The following is a 20,822-nucleotide window of genomic DNA, read 5'->3' on the forward strand; positions in this document are numbered from 1 at the left end:
AACACCAGAGCATAAGGTTAGAAACTGGGGCAGGGGTATAGGGGAAGCACCCATGAGGAGTTCCTCATAGAGATTTTAATTTCCCTTTTTCTTTAGACCACAAAAATTCTTTTTAGCTTAAGTTTAAAATTATTTCCCTCTAGTGTTTTTGTTTGATTGTTTTGTTTTATTTTTTAAGACAGGATCTCACTTTGTTGCCCAGGCTGGAGTGTAGTGGCATGAACATGACTCACTGCAGCCTCAATCTCCTGGACTGAAGTGATTCTCTTGCCTTAGTGCCCTAAGTAGCTGGGACCACAGATGCATGCCACCACACCAACTAATTTTTATATTTTTTATAGAAACCGGGTTTCATCATGTTGCCCAGGCTGGTCTTGAACTCCTGAGCTCAGGCAATCCGCCCACCTTGACCTCCCAAAGTGCTGGAATTACAAGCATAAACCACCGGGCCCGGCCTCCCTCTGGTGTTAATCTTTCCCATTCCTTCAGTAAAGTCTCATCTACCCTATGACTTTTGTTGTCATACTATGAAAGAGAAGTGGTACCTGGCCCACATTCTCCAAACTCCGCCTTCTACCCTTACTCCAGCAGTATCCCAGCAAGGTGGATTACAGCCCATGATCTCTGGGCCAGAAGCAGAAGAAAACAAGCAGTTGTCCATGGAGGAAGAAAAAGTAGGTGGGAGAAATAGTTATATGGAGATCAATGCACATCTATCCCCCACACTTTCCCCAAATGCAATCAATGGAAGATGATTCTCAAGGCATAAGGGAGAATGGACACTTGAGTAGTAAGATAAAAACTATCCGCTATTATTATTATTATTATTATTATTATTATTTGAGGTGGAGTTTTGCTCTTGTCACCCAGGCTGAAGTGCAATGGCGTGATCTCAGCTTACTGCAACCTCTGCCTCCTGGGTTCAGGCAATTCCCCTGCCTCAGCCTCCTGAGTAGCTGAGATTATAGGTGCGCACCACCACGCCCGGCTAATTTTTGTATTTTTAGTAGAGATGGGGTTTCACCATGTTGGTCAGGCTGGTCTCAAACTCCTGACCTTAGGTGATCCACCCGCCTAGCTTGTGTAAAGTCCCTAAGATGAGTACAAGCTTCACTTATTTAAGGACTGAAACCAAGTCAGTGTGGCTACAGCAGAGTGAGAGAAGGGAGAAGGGACATAATAGGAAATAAGGATAAAGGAGAATCTGAGACTCCAACAGGCAAAGATACTTCAAGGCACGAAGCAGGACTAGTCCATACCTCAAAGCCTACCAGGAAGCTGTGTTTCCTGGATAATCCAGGAAAGGAACAACTAGACATACTCCCTTCACTATAATTAATTACAAAGTCATAATACAACAACAGGTAGGGCACTGTGCTTCAAACTTTACAAAGCACTTTCACAAATATCACCTTACTGAAATTTTCCAACAATTTTTCAAGGTTAACATTGTCCCCATTACACAGATAGGGAAACAGATGCTAACAGTTACTATGCCTTGGGTCACCCTTGGCAAGTAAGAGAGGGAATCAGGAACTTCTAATAATTCCTTCTAACTCCAAGTCTACAGTTCTTTTACCTATACCAATTGGATGAACTGACACAAAGTGAAATAATTACATTGATTCTTTTTTTTTGAGATGGAGTCTTTTTTTTTTTATTTTTATTTTTATTTTTATTTTAGACGGAGTCTCGCTCTTTCACCCAGGCTGGAGTGCAGTGGCGCGATCTCGGCTCACTGCAGGCTCCGCCCCCCGGGGTTCACGCCATTCTCCTGCCTCAGCCTCCCGCGTAGCTGGGACTACAGGCGCCTGCCACCTCGCCCGGCTAATTTTTGTATTTTTAGTAGAGATGGGGTTTCACCTTGTTAGCCAGGATGGTCTCGATCTCCTGACCTCGTGATCCGCCCGCCTCGGCCTTCCAAAGTGCTGGGATTACAGGCGTGAGCCACCGCGCCCGGCCTTGAGATGGAGTCTTGCTCTGTCACCCAGGCTGGAGTGTAGTGGTGCGATCTTAGCTCACTGCAAGCTCCGCCTCCCAGGTTCACACCATTCTCTTGCCTCAGCCTCCTGAGTAGCTGGGACTACAGGTGCCCGCCACCATGTCTGGCTAATTTTGTTTTGTTTTATTTTTAGTAGAGACAGGGTTTCACCATGTTAACCAGGACGGTCTTGATCTCCTGACCTCGTGATCCACCCGCCTCGGCCTCCCAAAGTGCTGGGATTACAGGCGTGAGTCACCGTGCCCAGCCTAGATTGATTCTTGACAGTCAAAAATATTAACTCTGTGAATTATATTGCTATGCATATTCCCCCTTATGATTTTACTTTGGTTTCTACTAAGAAAGGTCTTCCCTACTCCAATAATTTAAAATATTCACCTATTTTTTTTAAGCACTTTTTTTTTGCGTTGGTGTCTCCCTCTGTCGCCCAGGCTGGAGTGCAGTGGTGCAATCTCGGCTCATTGCAACATCCGCCTCCCAGGTTCAAGTGATTCTCCTGCCTCAGCCTCCCGAGTAGCTAAGATTACAGGCTTGTGCCACCATGTCTGGCTAAGTTTTGCATTTTTTAGTAGAGATGGGGGTTGGCCAGGCTGGTCTTGAACTCTTAACCTCAGGTGATCTGCCTGCCTCAGTCTCCCAAAGTGCTTGGATTACAGGCATGAGCCATCGTACCTGGGCTTCTTTAAGTACTTCTATGCTTTCTTTTAAAATTATTTTTCTTTTTCTTTTCTTTTCTTTACTTTTTTTTTTTTTTTTGAGACGGAGTCTCGCTCTTTCACCCAGGCTGGAGTGCAGTGGCGCGATGTCGGCTCACTGCAGGCTCCGCCCCCCGGGGTTCACGCCATTCTCCTGCCTCAGCCTCCCGCATAGCTGGGACTACAGGCGCCTGCCGCCACGCCCAGCTTATTTTTTGTATTTTTAGTAGAGACGGGGTTTCTTTTCTTTTTTTTTTTTTTTTTTAAGATGGAGTCTCGCTCTGTCGCCCAGGCTGGAGTGCAGTGGCACGATCTCGGCTCACTGCAAGCTCCGCCTCCCAGGTTCACGCCATTCTCCTGCCTCAGCTTCCCGAGTAGCTGGGACTACAGGCGCCTGCCGCCATACCCAGCTTATTTTTTGTATTTTTAGTAGAGACGGGGTTTCACCATGTTAGCCAGGATGGCCTCGATCTCCTGACTTGGTGATCCGCCCACCTCGGCCTCCCAAAGTGCTGGGATTACAGGCGTGAGCCACCGCGCCCAGCCTAGTAGAGACGGGGTTTCACCGTGTTAGCCAGGATGGTCTCGATCTCCTGACCTTGTGATTCGCCCGCCTCGGCCTCCCAAAGTGCTGGGATTACAGGCGTGAGCCACCGTGCCCGGCCCTTTTCTTTCCTTTTTTTGAGACGGAGTCTTGCTCTGTTGCCCAGGCTGGAGTGCAGTGGTACGATTTTGGCTCACAGCAACCTCCGCCTTCTGGGTTCAAGGAATTCTCCTGCCTCAGCCTCCCGAGTAGCTGGAATGAGAGGCATGCAGAACCACGACAGGCTAATTTTTTTTTTTTTGAGACGGAGTTTCACTCCTGTTGCCCAGGCTGGAGTGCAATGGCGTGATCTCGGCTCAATGCAACCTCCACCTCCCAGGTTCAAGTGATTCTGCTGTCTCAGCTTCCTGAGTAGTTGAGATTACAGGTGCCTGCCACCATCCCTGGCTAATTTTGGTTTTTTTATAGAGATGGGGTTTCACCATGTTGGTCAGGCTGGTCTCGAACGCCTGATCTCAGGTGATCTGCCCACCTTGGCCTCCCAAAGTGTTGGGATTACAGGCATGAGCCACCACGTCCGGCATATGCTTTCATTTTTAATATTAAAAATTTTAGCCTATCCAGAATACATTTTGGGGTGTGGTATGAAAATGAAACTATTTCTTCAAATGGTTACCTAGAATTATGCCATCCATCTCTAATATTTGAAATGCCACTTTTACTATACACAAATAACCCCCACCCTCCAAATATGTTTTTGGTCTAATTTTAATCTGTATTATTTATTTTTTTAAAACTATTTCTGGATTATGACCACATTTTATTTTATTTATTTATTTTTGAGACAGTCTTGCTCTGTCACCCAGGCTGGAGTACAGTGGCATGATCATGGCTCACTGCAGCCTCAACCTTCTGGGTTCAAGCCATCCTCTTGCCTCAGCCTCCAGAGTAGCTGGGCCTACGGGTGTGTGCCACCACATATGGCTAAATTTTTTTTTTGTAGAGACAGGGTCCTGCTATGTTGCCCAGACTGGTCTTGAACTCTTAGCCTCAACTCATTGGCCCATCTCGACCTCCCAAAGTGCTTGGATTATAGGTGTGAGCCACTGCACACGACCAATCACATTATTTTATTTTTAAATTTCATTTTATTTACATATTTTTTGAGACGGGGTCTCATCTGTCACCCAGGCTGGAGTGCAGTGGCGCGATCTCGGCTCACTGCCACCCCTGCTTCCCGGACTCAAGCAATTCTCCAGCCTCAGTCTCCTGCGTAGCTGGGAATACAGGTGTGAGCCACCAACGCCTGGCTAAATTTTTGTATTTTTTTGTAAAGACAGGGTTTCACCACGTTGTCCAAGCTGATCTTGAACTCCTGAGCTCAAGTGATCTGACTGCCTCAGCCTCCCAAAATGTTGGGATTATAGGAGTGAGCCACAGTACCCGGACCACATTATTTTCACTACTAAAACTTTGTAACATGCTATAACTACATAAAAATGTCAATTTTTATTGGGTAAAATATTTCAAAGTACAGAGGTATTATAAATGAATGCGAAAAGACAAACCAAACCATCAATAGAAAAATGGCCAAAAAGCAGTGAACATGAAATTCACAGAAGAAATATAATCAGCCGATAGACTTTAAAGGTCATCCTATGCACTAATAATTTTAAAAAATGCAAATTAAAAGAAAGAGATACCATGTTTACTAGAATACTCCATGCTGGCAAGAGAGGAAAAAGGGGTGTGCTCATAGGGACTGTAAGTGGTACCACCTCCCTGAGAGACATCTGGTAATACATTACATTTGGTAACCCATCTGTTGGAAGACCTCTGAACCAGAAATTTCAGTGCTGAGAAATTTACCCTAAAAAATACTACCATAAGTGCACAAAAGTGTACATACAAAGATGTTCACTTATCCCAGCACTTTGGGAGGCCGAGGCAGGTGATCACCTGAGGTCAGGAGTTCAAGATCAGCCTGACCAACATGGTGAAACCCCACCTCTACTAAAAATACAGACATTAGCTGGGTGTGGTGGCAGGTGCCTGTAATCCCAGCTACATGGGAGGGTGAGGCAGGAGAACCACTTGAACCTGGGAGGTGGAGGTTGCAGTGAGCTGAGATCGTGCCACTGCACTCCGGCCTGGGTGACAGAGTGAGACTCCATCTCAAAAAAAAAAAAAAAAAAAAAAGTTCATTTGTGCTTTATTATCTATAATGACAAATATAATTTTTTTTTTTTTTTTTAGACGAAGTCTCCCTCTGTCCCCCAGGCTAGAATGCAATGGTGTGATGGCAGCTCACTGCAACCTCCGCCTCCCAGGTTCAAGTGATTCTCCTGCCTCGGCCTCCCAAGTAGCTGGGATTATAGGCGCCCATTACCATGCCCAGCTAAATTTTCTATTTTTAGTAGACAGAGTTTCGCCATGTTAGCCAGGCTGGTTTCAAACTCCTGACCTCAGGTGATCCACTCGCCTTGGCCTCCCAAAGTGCTGCGATTACAGGAGTGAGCTACCACACCCAGCTATAAAATTGTTTATAACAACAATACGGAACAGAAGTTAAGAGTGCAGGCTCTAGAATAGACTGCCTATGTTTGCATCTAAGTTTTGACACAGAGTAGTCATGTGCATTTGGGCAATTACGTCTCTGTATCTCATCTCTAAATTTCCAGAGTTGTAATGATTAAATGAGGTAATATATGCCTGTCACACAGTCAATGCTTGACAAACATTAGGTGGTATTATTAAAGAAAAACATTATAAACTACTTAAATGTCCAATAATAGGGAGTTGGTTAGATAAATTGGGATATATCCAATTTAATCCAGTCATTAAAAAGGAAGAGGTACTTACCTATAACTTTATATATGGAAAAAAAAAACCTAGAAATCTAAATATTATACTATTTTTTTTTGAGATGGAGTCTTGCTCTGTTGCCAAGGCTAGAGTGCAGTGGCGCAATCTTGGCTCACTGCAACTTCCGCCTCCGGGGTTCAAACAATTCTCCTGTCTCAGCCTCCCGAATAGCTGGGACTACAGGTGCACACCACCATGCCTGGCTGATTTTTGTATTTTTAGTAGAGATGGGATTTTGCCATGTTGGTTACGCTCATCTCTTAACTCCTGACCTCAGGTGAGCCACCCGCCTTGGCCTCCCAAAGTGCTGGGATTACAGGCGTGAGTCACCGTGCCGGGCCTAAATACCATATTAAGACTACCTTCAGGGGGAGGAGCATGGACTTACAGTGCAGAGCTTCTACTTTTTTCCTCTTGAACTGTTCAAATTCTGATTATTTTTGTAACCAGAAACAAAAGCTCTTTTCATTTTGAAAAAGAAGACTCTTCAAAATGGTACATCTTCCTCATGTGGCATCAGAAAACACACTCACTGGGCATTGTTTCCATTGCTTTCCTCATCAACGATCCCAGGCACAGCCTTTCCTGCAGCTCGGCTAATTTCCCTTGAAGAAGAAAAATTAAAATCTAGTAAACAAAAAAAATTTGAGAATTTCACACTGCATTCATTAGTACAGTAAGTATGAGGCTAAGGTGGGAGGATTGCTTAAGCCTGGGAGGTCAAGGCTGCAGTGAACTGTGTTCCCACCACTGCATTCCAGCCTGAGCAACAGAGCAAGACTCTGTCTCAAAAAATACATATATATATATAAATAAAAAATAAGTTGAATGTGAAGTAAGTTTCAAAAGATGAAGAAAAATAATTTGATGAATGAGTAGTAGTAATATAGTAAAATATAATAACATAAAACAAAAAGGCAAGAAAGAAGAAGGGGCAGTGAAAAGAATGTATGAGAAGAGATGAGGGAAGATTTATGTAGAAGAAATGAGAGTTATGTGTAGGGATATTTCTGCTTTATTTTTTTTTTGAGACAAAGTCTCGCCCTGTCACCCAGGCCAGAGTACAATGGTGCAATCTCAGCTCAGTGCAACCTCTGCTTCCCGGGCTCAAGTGATTCTCCTGCCTCAGCCTCACGAGTAGCTGGGATTACAGGCGCCTGCCACAATGCCTGGCTAATTTTTTTGTATTTTTAGACGGGGAGATGGGGTTTCACCATGTTGGCCAGGCCGGTTTTGAACTCCTGACCTCAAATGATCAGTCCTCTTTGGCTTCCCAAAGTGCTGGGATTACAGGTGTGAGGAACGATGCCTGGACAAGGTATTTCTGCTTTCCACATGCTTACCTGTTCAAGACTCCACTGGAAACTAGAGCTTCTTTAGGATGGAAATATTTGTGATATACATTTCTAACCACAGCATCTATGAGGGAAAAAGAGAAGGAGGTATATTTTAGGTTAGAAATAAATTTGATATTATAGACTCATACCAATTTTGACCTGAAAGGCACCCTGGAACTTGGTTCCAATCTATCTCGATTTATAAATGGAAGCAGCCCAAGCCTAGGAGGCTCAGAGTGCTGATGAGAATGGAACATTAAAACATGCACACATAGCCCAGGGCTTTTTCCATTATGCCACTGGACCTAGAGGGCTATGATATCAAATAATAGATAGAAAATTACTGCCTCTATTGAAAATAATAATACTAATTACCATTATTAACCATGATTCCATATTCTTCTAGTAAAAAGTTAATATTGGTGTCAAATCTGGATTCTCCACCTTCTCCTAGCATCACAAGGACATCTCCACCGCTGTCAAGATATTTCTTCAGGATTTCAAACTACACAAAAGAAAAAAGCAATCTATGAACATACTCAAAAGACTTTTGCCTGAAATACCGTGAATAAGACCTTAACTTGATGAAAAATAAATACTTCAAATCTATAAGGCATTTACATATAAATGTATATAAGATAAAAAGTACTCTCTATGTAGGATCTCCAAGCTTGTCTTTGAGCATAAAGCTCCAAAATACTCAAAGTAAATTGACAGTTTCAAAGCTGACTATCTAGACAGCAAGTCAAAAGTGAAAGACTTAACTAAAGGAAGCGCTCAGTTCTCCATTCAGCAGCACCCCTGGTCTCCCCTACTAGATGCCAGTTGTACCTATCTTCCCCTGGCAACCAAAAATGTCTCTTGAGATTGCCACATGTTCCCTCAGGAGAAGAAGCAATAGAATCACCGCTGTTTAAGAACCACTGATTTAGACAATGCCTTCTCTTGACTGCCCACAGAGGGTATCAGGGTGAAGGTATTTCATACCACACCTGGGAGGAATTCTGCTCAAGGTCATTGACCAACCAAACCATAGAGAGAAATGCATGTTTTCTGCTTATCTCCTGGAAGCTCTCTCTTGTTTTCACAAAGCTGGGGATGGGAGAAAAATCTAGGGTTGATCTTGCTGGTCTAGCCTGAGAAAATTTGGGGTAGGTGGTCCAGACAAACAGTTTCTCAACTTTCTTCATCAAGCACTCCAGCAGAAAAAAATCTGAACATGTATATAAATACATTCAATATGTATGTATCTCTATATAAAATATGTACTTTAAAATTTAAAACAACTCCCAAAAAGGAAATGTTTTAAGGGTAATGAAAATATGAATAATAAACGTAATTTCCTTTTGGCACCCCACTGATTCATCATATGCATCCTACTTTGGAAACTACTGCCCAGACTAGATTTGCCACAGCACGGCCCTCTTGCTCTTGCATGCTCCCTGAATTTTCCTCTCCCCCTGCCTTCCCCACACTGTATAAAACAAATGAATCTTCAGAGGCCAAGGTAGGCGGATCACCTGAGGTTAGGAGTTCCAACATGGTGGAACTTGGCCAACATGGTGAAACCCCGTCTCTACTAAAAGTACAAAAATTAGCCAGGCGTGGTGGTATGCACCCGTAGTCCCAGCTACTCGGGAGGCTGAGGGAGGGGAATTGCTGGAACCCAGGTGGTGGAGGTTGCAGTGAGCCAAGATTGCACCACTGCATTCCAGCCTGGGTAACAGAGCAAGATTCCGTCCCAAAAACAAAACACAACAAAAAAAAACCAAAATAAAAAATGAATTATTTCAAAATCAAAATTAAGGTGGGGCGCAGTGGCTCACGCCTGTAATCCCAACAATTTGGGAGGCTGAGGCGGGTGGATCACTTGAGGTCAGGAGCTTGAGACCAGCCTGGCCAACATGGTGAAACCCTGTGTCTACTAAAAATACAAAAAAATAGCCAGGTATGGTGGCGGACGCCTGTAATCCCCACTACTCGGCAGGCTGAGGCAGAAGAATCAGTTGAACCTGGGAAGTGGAGGTTGCAACGAGCCGAGAATGCGCCAATGCACTCCAGCCTGGCGACACAGCAAGACTCTGTCTCAGAAAAAAAAAAAAAAATCAGCTCAAAGTCCATTTCCTCTGCACCCAATAATCCAATGCCTCTTTTCTGTGCTTCTGTAGAAATGTGGAACTTAGAACATAGATCATTATTGGTAGATGGTCCATTTGTTTCATTTCCCCTAGACTATCAGTTCCTTGAGTAGAGAGATCATGTGCTATTTGACTTTGATCCCTAGCATTAGTCCTAGGACCCGGCACATAATTAGGTACATAACAGATCCTTAGTAAATATTTTTTGGAACAACAACAGAAAAACAAAACAAATGGGTTATAACTGCATGATCCTGGACCCTGAACAACAGACTGAATCTCTCCCTAAATTCATCTTCCTTTTTCTTCCTTTTGATTTCCTCTCAAACTCCTCTTGCCAGACAGCCCTAAATATAAGCTATGTTCTATGACTGCTAATAGCAAGCCAGGTCTAGTTTGCAATATATATTCTCAGAACATAGCTTTTGCTTGGGAAATTCTACTGGGACTTGGTTTTTATGATTATGTGGTTCTGGGATTTGTCCATGTTGCCTAAATGCAATGAGTATATAGTAGGTATTGGTATCTACTGTGTCCTATTGGCCATCTGGCATTTTAAGAAAAAGATACATGAAGGACGTGGTATGCAATAACACAGGTGGGCAAAAGTTGAAGGAGCTTCCACGAATTATGACCCAGTTTCCAGCTATGCACGTAAGTGAAACCCTTCTAACAAAAGAACAGATATTTGGTACAAATTGGAGGTTCTTGTATTTCTCTGTGGCAAAAACAGGAAGAATGATTAATTTTGCAGACTTAAATTTTAGAAATTGGCTTAGAATGCATTCACACTGTTAGTGTGACAGCAAATGTGAGATATTTCCTGTAATCGAGACTGGATGATCCAGGCCAGTGGCTCTCAGTGGAGGCATTTAAACCATCTAGAATGTATTCTGGATCACCATAATATTAATATTAATATGGCATAATATTAATGCCATAATATTAATGTTTAAGGACATTTTAGTGGATGAAGGGCAGGGAAGTTAAGGTCCTGCAATATTCAGACCAGTCCCACATAATAAAGAACTATTCCACAGCATTTGAAAATCTTCTCAGATAGTCACATAGGTTTAAAAAAGAAAAAGCAAACAAACGAAAGAAGCTTAGCCTAAAATCTAACTCCAATTTATTTATTCATTTTTTGAGATGAAGTCTCACTCTGTCACCCATGCTGCAGTAGCTTCATTTTGGCTCACTGCAACCTTCGCCTCCTGGGTTCAAGTGATTCTCCTGCCTCAGCCTCCTGAGTAGTTGTGACTACAGGCGCCTGCCACCACACCTGGCTAATTTTTGTATTTTTAGTAGAGACAAGGTTTCACCATGTTGGCCAGGCTGGTCTCAAACTCCTGACCTCAGGTGATCCACCCACCTCGGCCTCCCAAACTCCTGAGATTACAGGAGTAAGCTACTGTGCCCAGCCCAAATTCTATGTAAATAATGTACAAAGTATTTTTTACACGATTTAACATATACTGAATTCCCAGGTACCCAACTACCATGTAAACTGAGAGAAGAATTATACTTACTCTTTTCATTAATAGAACTTTACCGGAGGCCGAGGCGGGTGGGTCACAACGCCAGGAGATCGAGACTATCCTGGCTAACAGTGAAACCCCGTCTCCACTAAAAATACAAAAAATTAGCCAGGCGTGGTGGCAGGTGCCTGTAGTCCCAGCTACTCGGGAGGCTGAGGCAGGAGAATGGCGTGAACCCGGGAGGCGGAGCTTGCAGTGAGCCGAGATCGCGCCACTGCACTGCAGCCTGGGCGACAGAGCGAGACTCCGTCTCGAAAAAAAAAAAATAGAACTTTACCAAGAGTTAGTATTTTGGAAAAATCACATCACCGACAGCAACACGGCTCATGATTTGATTTGCCAATACATCACTTCCACCAGTCTGCATATGTACCTATCCCATTCATGGAAGTTCTACATATTTATTTATTTATTTATTTATTTATTTATTTATTTATTTTTTTGAGACGGAGTCTCACTCTGTGGCCCAGAATGGAGTGCAGTGGCACGATCTTGGCTCACTGCAAGCTCTGCCTCCCGGGTTCACGCCATTCTCCTGCCTCAGCCTCTCCAAGTAGCTGGGACTACAGGCGCCCGCCACCACGCCCGGCTAATTTTTTGTATTTTTAGTAGAGACGGGGTTTCACCGTGGTCTCGATCTCCTGACCTCGTGATCCACCCGCCTCGGCCTCCCAAAGCGCTGGGATTACAAGCGTGAGCCACCGCGCCCGGCAAGTTCTACATATTTATTAAACATTTATTTCAAAATGTCAAACATAAAGAAGTGTTCGAACGTATGTATGACCAAGCATTAACAAACTGAAATATGTATATTCCTCTAGTATATATATGCATAAACATTTACAATTTGAAGTACACATATTCTTTTATAAATCATCCTTTAATTTCTGTACATTAGAGTTAGGAAGTTATATTGCTTTACTTTTTTAATGGTGGTGGGTTAAATTATCTTTGCATTTCAATTCAGGGTAACAAAGTTGGCATTTGTAATATAGGTGGACGCTGGTCTGTTAGGGTTGGAAAATACTCATCTCAGCCACGTGGTTACCTGGTCGTAACTGAATACCACCACAAAGCTAGTATGATGCATTAATGTAGTTGAGGTCGAAATAAGGGAAGACTGTTCAGCCTAGTTTCTAGCCTGATACTAGCATCTAATATCAGACATATGATGTCTGTCCTGTCACAGAAGTTTCTGGAAGTCAACATGAAAAAGGCATCACACAGCTCTCCAGGAGTAACAGTCCAGGAGGCCAGCAGCAATGACAAGGAAAGCAGTGATCTCACAAGCATGAGCCCACTGGAAGAACTGTAACACAAGGGAATGCTGATTCCTAGAAAAAAGCTAACAGCTTTTTTCCCTTTTCTTCCCACCTCACTCCAACTCTAAAGAGAAGGCATGGTGTCAGGGACTGGTCTGAGAGAGGACGTTTTATTAGGCTAAAGTTACATCAAACTTGCCTCTTGAAGGACTTGTGTCTCTTGGATGCGACAGCCTTCCATCCCTGGAAGCCCAAACTAAGGCTTGGCCTGGCACCCATCTCCACTTGGGAAAAGGCCCAAGAGGTTCTGATCCTCTCTGTGGATGCCCCTGTGTTCCTGAGGCTGGTTGGTCCCTGGCAAACACCAGGCCAACTCTCTCATTGGCTTCGCTAGGTGGATGGGGAGATGGAGCCAAAGCCCAACAAGTAATAGAGTGTTGTTCTGCAGGCCACTGCCCTCTGTGTGTACATTTCCCTCAGGGTCTCAGTGGGTAGGAGTTGCTGGTTACCTCCACATTCCCAATGGTAATTCCTACTCCTTCTGTCAATTAACCTGATCAAACACTCATGTCTCTCTCCATGCCATTCCCAGAGGGGAAGGTCACCTTGCAATCAAATTGAGAAACAAAGGACACTAGAAATGCTCCCCAGTGGACCTCTTCCCCATGGCACCACCCAGGGTAACAGCAGGAGACCTTGGCCTGCCTCAATCTAAGGACCACATTGGCCATGCCCTGCCTCAACCTCCCTACTCCCCATATTCTCTCTGAGCACAAAGATACTTCCCATTCTCTGTAAAATGGCTCTTTCTATGTTCAGGGTTTTTTGTTTTATTGATTGTGAAAAAACACTCCTAACTTTTCCTAAATTTACCATCTTAACCATTCTGAAGTACATAGTTCATCAGTTTTTTTTGTTTGTTTGTTTTTTCTTTTCAGACAGGGTCTCTGTCGCCAGGCTGGAGGGCAGTGGCGCAATCTCGGCTCACTGCAACCTCCACCTCCCAGGTTCAAGCAATTCTGCCGCATCCACCTCTTAAGTAGCTGGGAGTACAAGCGTGTGCCACCACGACTGGCTAAATTTTGTATTTTTAGTAGAGACGAGGTTTCACCATGTTGGCCAGGCTGGTCTCAAACTCCTAGCCTCAAGTGATCCACCTGCCTCAGCCTCCCAAAGTGCTGGGATTACAGGTGTGAGCCACCGTGCCCGGCCTAGTTCAGCACTATTAAATATACTCACACTGTTGGGCAACCAATCTGCAGAACTGTTTTCATCTTGCAAAACTGAAACTCTATACCTATTAAACAGCAACTCTCCATTCCCCACTTCCCCCAGGCCCTGGCAATCACCACCCTTCTATTTTCCGTCTCTACGAATTCGACTACTCTACGTACCGCATGCTTGCATAAGTGAAATCATACAGTATTTGTCTTTTTGTGTCTGCCTTATTTTCATTTGGCATAATGTCCGTAAAATTCATCCATGTGTAGCATGTATCAGAATTACCTTCCTATTTAAGACTGAATAATATTCCATTGTAGGTATATACCATATCTTATCTATTCATCTGCCGATGGATACTTGGGCTATTTCCACCTTTTGGCGATTGTGAATAGTACTGCTAAGAAGACAGGTGGGCAACTATCTCTTTGAGATCCGGTTTTCCATTCTTTTGGGCATATACCCAGAAGTGGAATTGCTAGATTATATGGCAGTTTTTGTTTGTTTGTTTGTTTGTTTTTGAAATAGAGTCTTGCTCTGTTGCCCAGGCTGGAGTGCAGTGGCCCGATCTCTGCTCACTGCAACTCCACCTCCCAGGTTCAAGTGTTTTCCTGCCTCAGCCTCCCAAGTAGTTGGGATTACAGGCGCACACCATCACGCCTGGCTAATATTTGTATTTTTAGTAGAGACGAGGTTTCACCATGTTGGCCAGGCTAGTCTCGAACTCCTGACCTCAAGTGATCCGCCCTTCTCAGCCTCCCAAAGTGCTGGGATTACAGGCGTGGGCCACCGCACACAGCCATCATATGGCAATTTTATGCTTAAATTTTTGAGGAACTACCATACCGTTTTTCATGATGACTGCATCATTTTACATTCCCACCATCACTGTGGAAGGGTTCCAATAACTTCCCATTCTCACCAATACTTGCCATTTGTATTCTGGGCCTTACATTTATCATTCTTTACCCATTCCATGAACTAGAATAATAAACATTTTTATTTTAAATGGAATTATCCTATTGTCTTTTTTTTTTTTTTTGAGATAGAGTTTTGCTCTTGTTGACCAGGCTGGAGTGTGACGGCGCGATCTTGGCTCACGGCAACCTCCGTCTCCCGGATTCAAGCAATTCTCCTGCCTCAGCCTCTCGAGTAGCTGGGATTACAGGAATGCACCACCACGCTTGGCTAATTTTGTATTTTTAGTAGAGATGGGGTTTCTCCATGTTGGTCAGGGTGGTCTCGAACTCCTGACCTCAGGTGATCCGCCTGCCTCGGCCTCCCAAAGTATTGGGATTACAGGCGTGAGCCACCGCGCCCAGCGGAATTTTCCTATTTTCAAAGGAAAAATATAGCAAAGAAATGTGGCTAGTGGCCGGGCTTGGTAGTTCACACCTGTAATCCCAGCACTTTGGGAGGCTGAGGTAGGCAGATCACAAGGTGAGGAGTTTGAGACCAGCCTGGCCAATATGGTGAAAGCCCATCTCCACTAAAAATACAAAAATTAGCTGGGCGTGGTGGTGGGCACCTGTAGTCCCAGCTACTCAGGAGGCTGAGGCAGGGAGAATTGCTTGAACCTGGGAGGCGGAGGTTGCAGTGAGCCGAGATTGCGCCACTGCACTCCAGCCTCAGCGACAGAGCGAGACTCTGTCTCAAAAAAAAAAGAAGTGTGGCTAATATTTAATTGGCCCACACTATGCGTTTGGTGCTTTACATGGAGTATCTCAGGTAATCAAGATCCAATCATCGCAACTCCATGATGAAAAGAGAGATGAAGTGACTACCTTAAGGCCACACAGTAAGTGGTGAAGGGGGATTCAAATCTGGTATTTCAAAGCCCAGACTCCTAATCATTTCACCATATTCCTTCTTTAGTGGATATTTCTTACCTCAGCTGCAGTAAATTTTTCCCTTGGCCCAGCTGTAATCCACAGTTTCACTCCATTTAACTTCTCAGATGTGATTTCATCTTTTAAGCTAGAAATACAATTTTAAAAGCAAATATGAGGTCCATAATTTAAATCAATTTACGTATTATTTTAGTCTCTCAACTATTTGGAAGCAGAGGCCACAGAGGCTCAGAGACAAAGGGACTTAGACGTAACTGGTCTAGTCTCTCTCCCAAAGTGAGAATTCCCTCTACAGGCCTGCCCAGAGTCATCTGGCCTCTGTTCAAATACTTCCAGTAAGTCAAGGTGTTCAAATCAAGCCATGCTAAAGCATAAGGAAGTCCTCAACTACTAATGCAATCAGCCCTACCATTAGCTTGTATGATTACATATCCTCACCTATTAAGAAAAACATACACATACACAAAGTTATTCTTTTTTTTTTTTTTTTTTTTTGAGGCGGAGTCTCACTCTGTCGCCCAGGCTGGAGTGCAGTGGCGCGATCTCGGCTCACTGCAAGCTCCGCCTCCCGGGTTCACGCCATTCTCCTGCCTCAGCCTCCCGAGTAGCTGGGACTACAGGCGCCCGCCACTACGCCCGGCTAATTTTTTTTTTTTTGTAATTTTAGTAGAGATGGGGTTTCACTGTGTTAGCCAGGATGGTCTCAATCTCTTGACCTTGTGATCCGCCCGCCTCGGCCTCCCAAAGTGCTGGGATTACAGGCATGAGCCACCGCGCCCGGCCAAGTTATTCTCATTTAATTCTCATGTTTCCTTTCCCTAGTATTGACCTGAGTCAAAAGATGAAGAAAGCCTCTAACACCTTAAAAAGCTATATGTGTATAATTAAAATAACTTTTTGGTTTGTGATTTGGAAGACAACTTAATAATATGCTGCTTTAATAATATCCTAATTGCTGATTTCGAAAGAAATTTTTTTTGGTTTTTGTTTTCCACAGAGTCTCCCTCTGTTGCCCAGGCTGGAGTGCAGTGGCATGATCTCGGCTCACTACAGGCATTCATTTCCTGGGTTCAAGGGACTCTTGTGCCTCAGCCTCCTTAGTAGCTGGGATTATAGGCATGCACTATGATGCCTGGCTAATTTTTGTATTTTCAGTAGAGATGAGGTTTTGTGGGCCAGGCTGGTCTCCAACTCTTGACCTCAAGTGATCTGCCTGCTTCAGCCTACCAAAGTGCTGGGATTACAGGCATGAGCCACCGCGTCCTGCCTAAGAGACGTTTTAAGAAAAATTTATTTAATTCTGAATAATTTATTTTTATTTTTTTAGACAGAGTCTCGCTCTGTCGGCAAGCTGGAGCACAGTGGCATGATCTCGGCTTACTATAACCTCCACCTCCTGGGTTTAAGCGATTCTCCTGCCTCAGCCTCCCGAGTAGCTGGGACTATAGGCACGCACCACCACACCCAGCTAATTTTTGTATTTTTAGTAGAGACGGGGTTTCACCATGTTGGCCAGGATGGTCTTGATCTTTTTTTTTTTTGAGACAGAGTCTCACTCTGTTGCCCAGGCTGGAGCACAGTGGCACAATCTCGGCTCACTGCAACCTCCACCTCCCAGGTTCAAGCAATTCTCTGCTTCAGCCTCCCGAGGAGCTGGGATTACAGGCGCCTGCCACCATGCCTGGCTAATTTTTTTTAAATTTTTAATAGAGGTGGGGTTTCACCATCTTGTCCAGGCTTGTTTCGAACCCCTGACCTCATGATCCACCCGCCTTGGCCTCCCAAAGTGCTGGGATTACAGGTGTCAGCCACCCACCGTGCCGGCCAGTCTTGATCTCTTGACCTCGTGATCCGCCCGCCTCAGCCTCCCAAAGTGCTGGGATTACAGGCGTGAGCCACCGCGCCAGACCTAATTCTGAATAACCTTTAAATTGAGCTTTTCCCACCTAAACAATCTATGTTACATAAGAAAATAAAGACTTCTCAGCTTTATCAGCAGGACAATATCATTTAGAAGGGAAAACAATATACATGGTCAGTCACCTCTGAATCTTCCAATTACTCCGAAGTTTTTTCTGCATGGATTTATAGCCATTGTTGGTGGTAAATAGCTCCTTTTTGTAGGCATTGAAAAGAATGGTGCTCCGCAGCTCTTTCTCCATGGTTACCTTAAGAAAGAAAGATGCGATCAGAAAATCAATTCCAAAGACCCTAAAAGTAATAAATAGTTGCCTTCTACTACTAATTTATCAAGAAAGGGTATACAACTGAAATCTATCTAGGAAACTCCTACAATTCTCAAAGGTTGAGAGTGAAATGCATAGCACAGAAACCTAAGACCAAAACCAACCCAGCCCTCCCCTACCTGCTTTTGCTTTCTGCCTCTTGCCCAGATCCTGCCAACAGCCTACACCTATGGCCCTGCCCTGCCATCACCCTGCTCTTGTGTCCCAAGACCATGTTTCCAACCTGACTCATCACTGCTAACTACTGTTAAGCGTGGGGTATAGTCTTCTAGATTCTATTTTTCTTTTCTTTTCCTTTTGTTGAGACCTAGTCTTGCTCTGTCTCCCAGGCTGGAGTGCAATGGCGTGATCTCGGCTCACTGCAACCTCCATCTCCCGGGTTCAAGCAATTCTCCTGCCTCAGCCTCCTGAGTTGCCGGGATTACAGGCACGTGTCACCATGCCCAGCTAATTTTTGTATTTTTAGTAGAGACGGGGTTTCACCAAGTTCGTCAGGCTGGTCTCGAACTCCTGACCTCATGATCCACCTGCCTTGGCCTCCCAAAGTGCTGGGATTACAGGCTTGAGCCACTGCACCCAGCTCTAGATTCTTTTTATACATATATTAACTTACAGTTTTATTTTATGAAATAGGTTCTTACCATATGCGTTATTCTGAAACACCTGTTTCACCTAACCTTGTATATTTGATATCTTTCTTTGTCAGTACACATGGATCTACCATATTCTTTTAAACAGCTACACAGGGCTGGGTGCAGTGGCTCACCCTGTAATTCCAGCACTTTGGGAGGCTGAGGTGGGAGGATCGCTTGAGCTCAGCAGTTCCAGACCAGCCTAGATAACATGATAAAACCACATCTCTACAAAAAAAATCAGCAGGGCGTGGTGGCACATATCTGTAGTCCCACCTATTCGGGAGGCTGAGGTGAGAGGATTGCTTGAGCCCAGGAGGTTGAGGCTGCAATGAGCCACAATCACGCCACTCTGCACTCCAGCCTGGAGAACACAGCAAGAGGCTGTCTTTAAACAATAACAACAACAACAAAAACAGCTGCATAGTATTCATTTTATGGATCTACCATAATGTATTTAACCAGTCATATACTGATTGACATCTTTTATCAAATATTTTCTAAAACAATACTAAAAACATCAGTGTTAAACATGTTTTTCTGCACTTTGCATATCTGTAGATTCTCACCTATTGAATGGCTGAGGAAATTATTTCCAAATTGCCCTCCAAAAAATTATACTCATTTAAACTTCCACTAACACACTTCTGTTTCCACACAATCCTATTTCCAGTCTTTGTCATCTTTGCCAAAAAAAGGGCCAAAAAATCCCCCTCATTACTGTTTTAATTTCCACTTTGAAGTTAGTGAGATAGTAGTCTCTTGCTATAGATTTCTGCCACTTCTATTTCTTCTGATTTCCTTGTCCAGGTACTCTGATCATTTTTCTCTTTAAATTTTTCTTTTTAAAAACTTATTTGGCCGGGCGTGGTGGCTCACGCTTGTAATCCCAGCACTTTGGGAGGCCGAGGCGGGCGGATCACGAGGTCAGGAGCGAGACCACGGTGAAACCCTGTCTCTACTAAAAATACAAAAAATTAGCCGGGAGTGGTGGCGGGCGCCTGTAGTCCCAGCTACTCGAAGAGGCTGAGGCAGGAGAATGGCGTGAACCCGGGAGGCGGAGCTTGCAGTGAGCCGAGATTGCGCCACTGCACTCCAGCCTGGGCGACAGAGCGAGGCTCCGTCTCAAAAATAAAATAAAATAAAATAAAATAAAATAAAAAAATAAAAACTTATTCTTCTTATTATTATTTGAGATAAAAGTCCCACTCTGTGACCCAGGCTGGGAGTGCAGTGGTGCAATCACGACTCACTGTAGCCTTGACCTCCCAGGCTCAAGCAATCATCCCACCTCCGCCTCCTGGGTAGCTGGGACTACAGGCGCGCACCAGTGTCCAGCTAATTTTTAAATTTTTTGTAGAAGCACGGTCTCGCTATGTTGCCCTTGAACTCCTGGCCTCAAGTGATCCTCCTACCTCAACCTCCCAAAGTGCTGGTTTACAGGCATGAGCCACTGCACCCGGTCGGGTTTCATAATTTTCTAATTGATCATTAAACAAATATTTTCATAAGCTTATTTGGCTTCTGGTAGTTTTTTTGGTTTGGTTGAATTTTGCAGGCCATATAGATTTTAAATTTTACAGAGTTAAAAGTATTAATCTTTTCCTTTCTGGCTTCTGGATGACATGAAACATTTAGAAGAGTTTTTGTCATTCTAAGATTATAAATAAATTCAACAATGCTTTCTTTCAGTACTTTGCGATGTAATTTCTTTCTTTCTTTTTTTTTTTTTTTTTGAGACAGAGTCTGCTCTGTGGCCTAAGCTGGAGTGCAGTGGCACGATCTCGGCTCACCACAACCTCCGCCTTCCAGGTTCAAGAGATTCTCGTGCCTCAGCCTCCCAAGTGGCTGGGACTACAGGCGCCCAACTCACCCGGCTAAATTGGTGATGTAATTTTTTAACATTTAAATTTTAGTCCATTTGGAAATTATTGTGGTGCTCAAAATGGGCTTCATTCCTTTTTTTTTTTTTCCTTCTTTTTCAAGGCATAGTCTCGCTCTGTCACCCAGGCTGGAGTGCAGTGGCGCAATCTCGGCTCGCTGCAACCTCCGCCTCCCGGGTTCAAGCAATTCTTCTGCCTCAGCCTCCCCATAGCTGGGATTACAGGCGCGCGCCATAGTAGAGACAGTTTTTCACCAGGTTGGCCAGGCTGGTCTGGAACTCCTGACCTCCAGTGATCCACCCGCTTTGGCCTCCCAAAGTGCTGGGATTACAAGTGTGAACCACCTCGCTGGACTGGTTTAATTATTTTCTAAATTACTAAAAAAGCTGCCTGACTCCAATTCATCTTTTCAATGCTGATTTGAAATACAGTGCCACCTTGCCTATATAATAAATCCCTACATATAACTGGCTCTTATTCTGAGTTCTAATATATTTTATCTGCCTGTAAGCTCCTGCTGAGTTACAAACTTTTTTTTAAAATTTATTTATTTATTTTCAGAAACACGGTTTCCCTTTGATACCCATGCTGGTCTCTGACTCCTGGGCT

The 20,822-nt window shown here is 44.0% G+C and overlaps 1 protein-coding gene across 2 annotated transcripts in view; it reads right to left on the minus strand.

The window, feature by feature from the left end:
• Positions 1 to 20,822, minus strand: part of IFT52 (intraflagellar transport 52) — a 61,365-nt gene that overhangs the window by 39,608 nt on the left and 935 nt on the right. For both annotated transcript variants that reach the window (XM_055266393.2, XM_063634199.1), the window contains exons 2-6: positions 17,496 to 17,620; positions 15,492 to 15,579; positions 7,819 to 7,948; positions 7,450 to 7,525; positions 6,640 to 6,711 (exon numbers count right to left, since the gene is read on the minus strand). In XM_055266393.2, coding sequence (XP_055122368.1) covers positions 6,640 to 6,711; positions 7,450 to 7,525; positions 7,819 to 7,948; positions 15,492 to 15,579; positions 17,496 to 17,614 — 485 coding nt within the window. In that variant the 5' untranslated portion in view covers positions 17,615 to 17,620. The remainder of the gene's footprint in view (positions 1 to 6,639; positions 6,712 to 7,449; positions 7,526 to 7,818; positions 7,949 to 15,491; positions 15,580 to 17,495; positions 17,621 to 20,822) is intronic.

This window comes from Symphalangus syndactylus, chromosome 24, assembly GCF_028878055.3.
Source record: "Symphalangus syndactylus isolate Jambi chromosome 24, NHGRI_mSymSyn1-v2.1_pri, whole genome shotgun sequence".
Lineage (NCBI taxonomy): Eukaryota > Metazoa > Chordata > Mammalia > Primates > Hylobatidae > Symphalangus > Symphalangus syndactylus.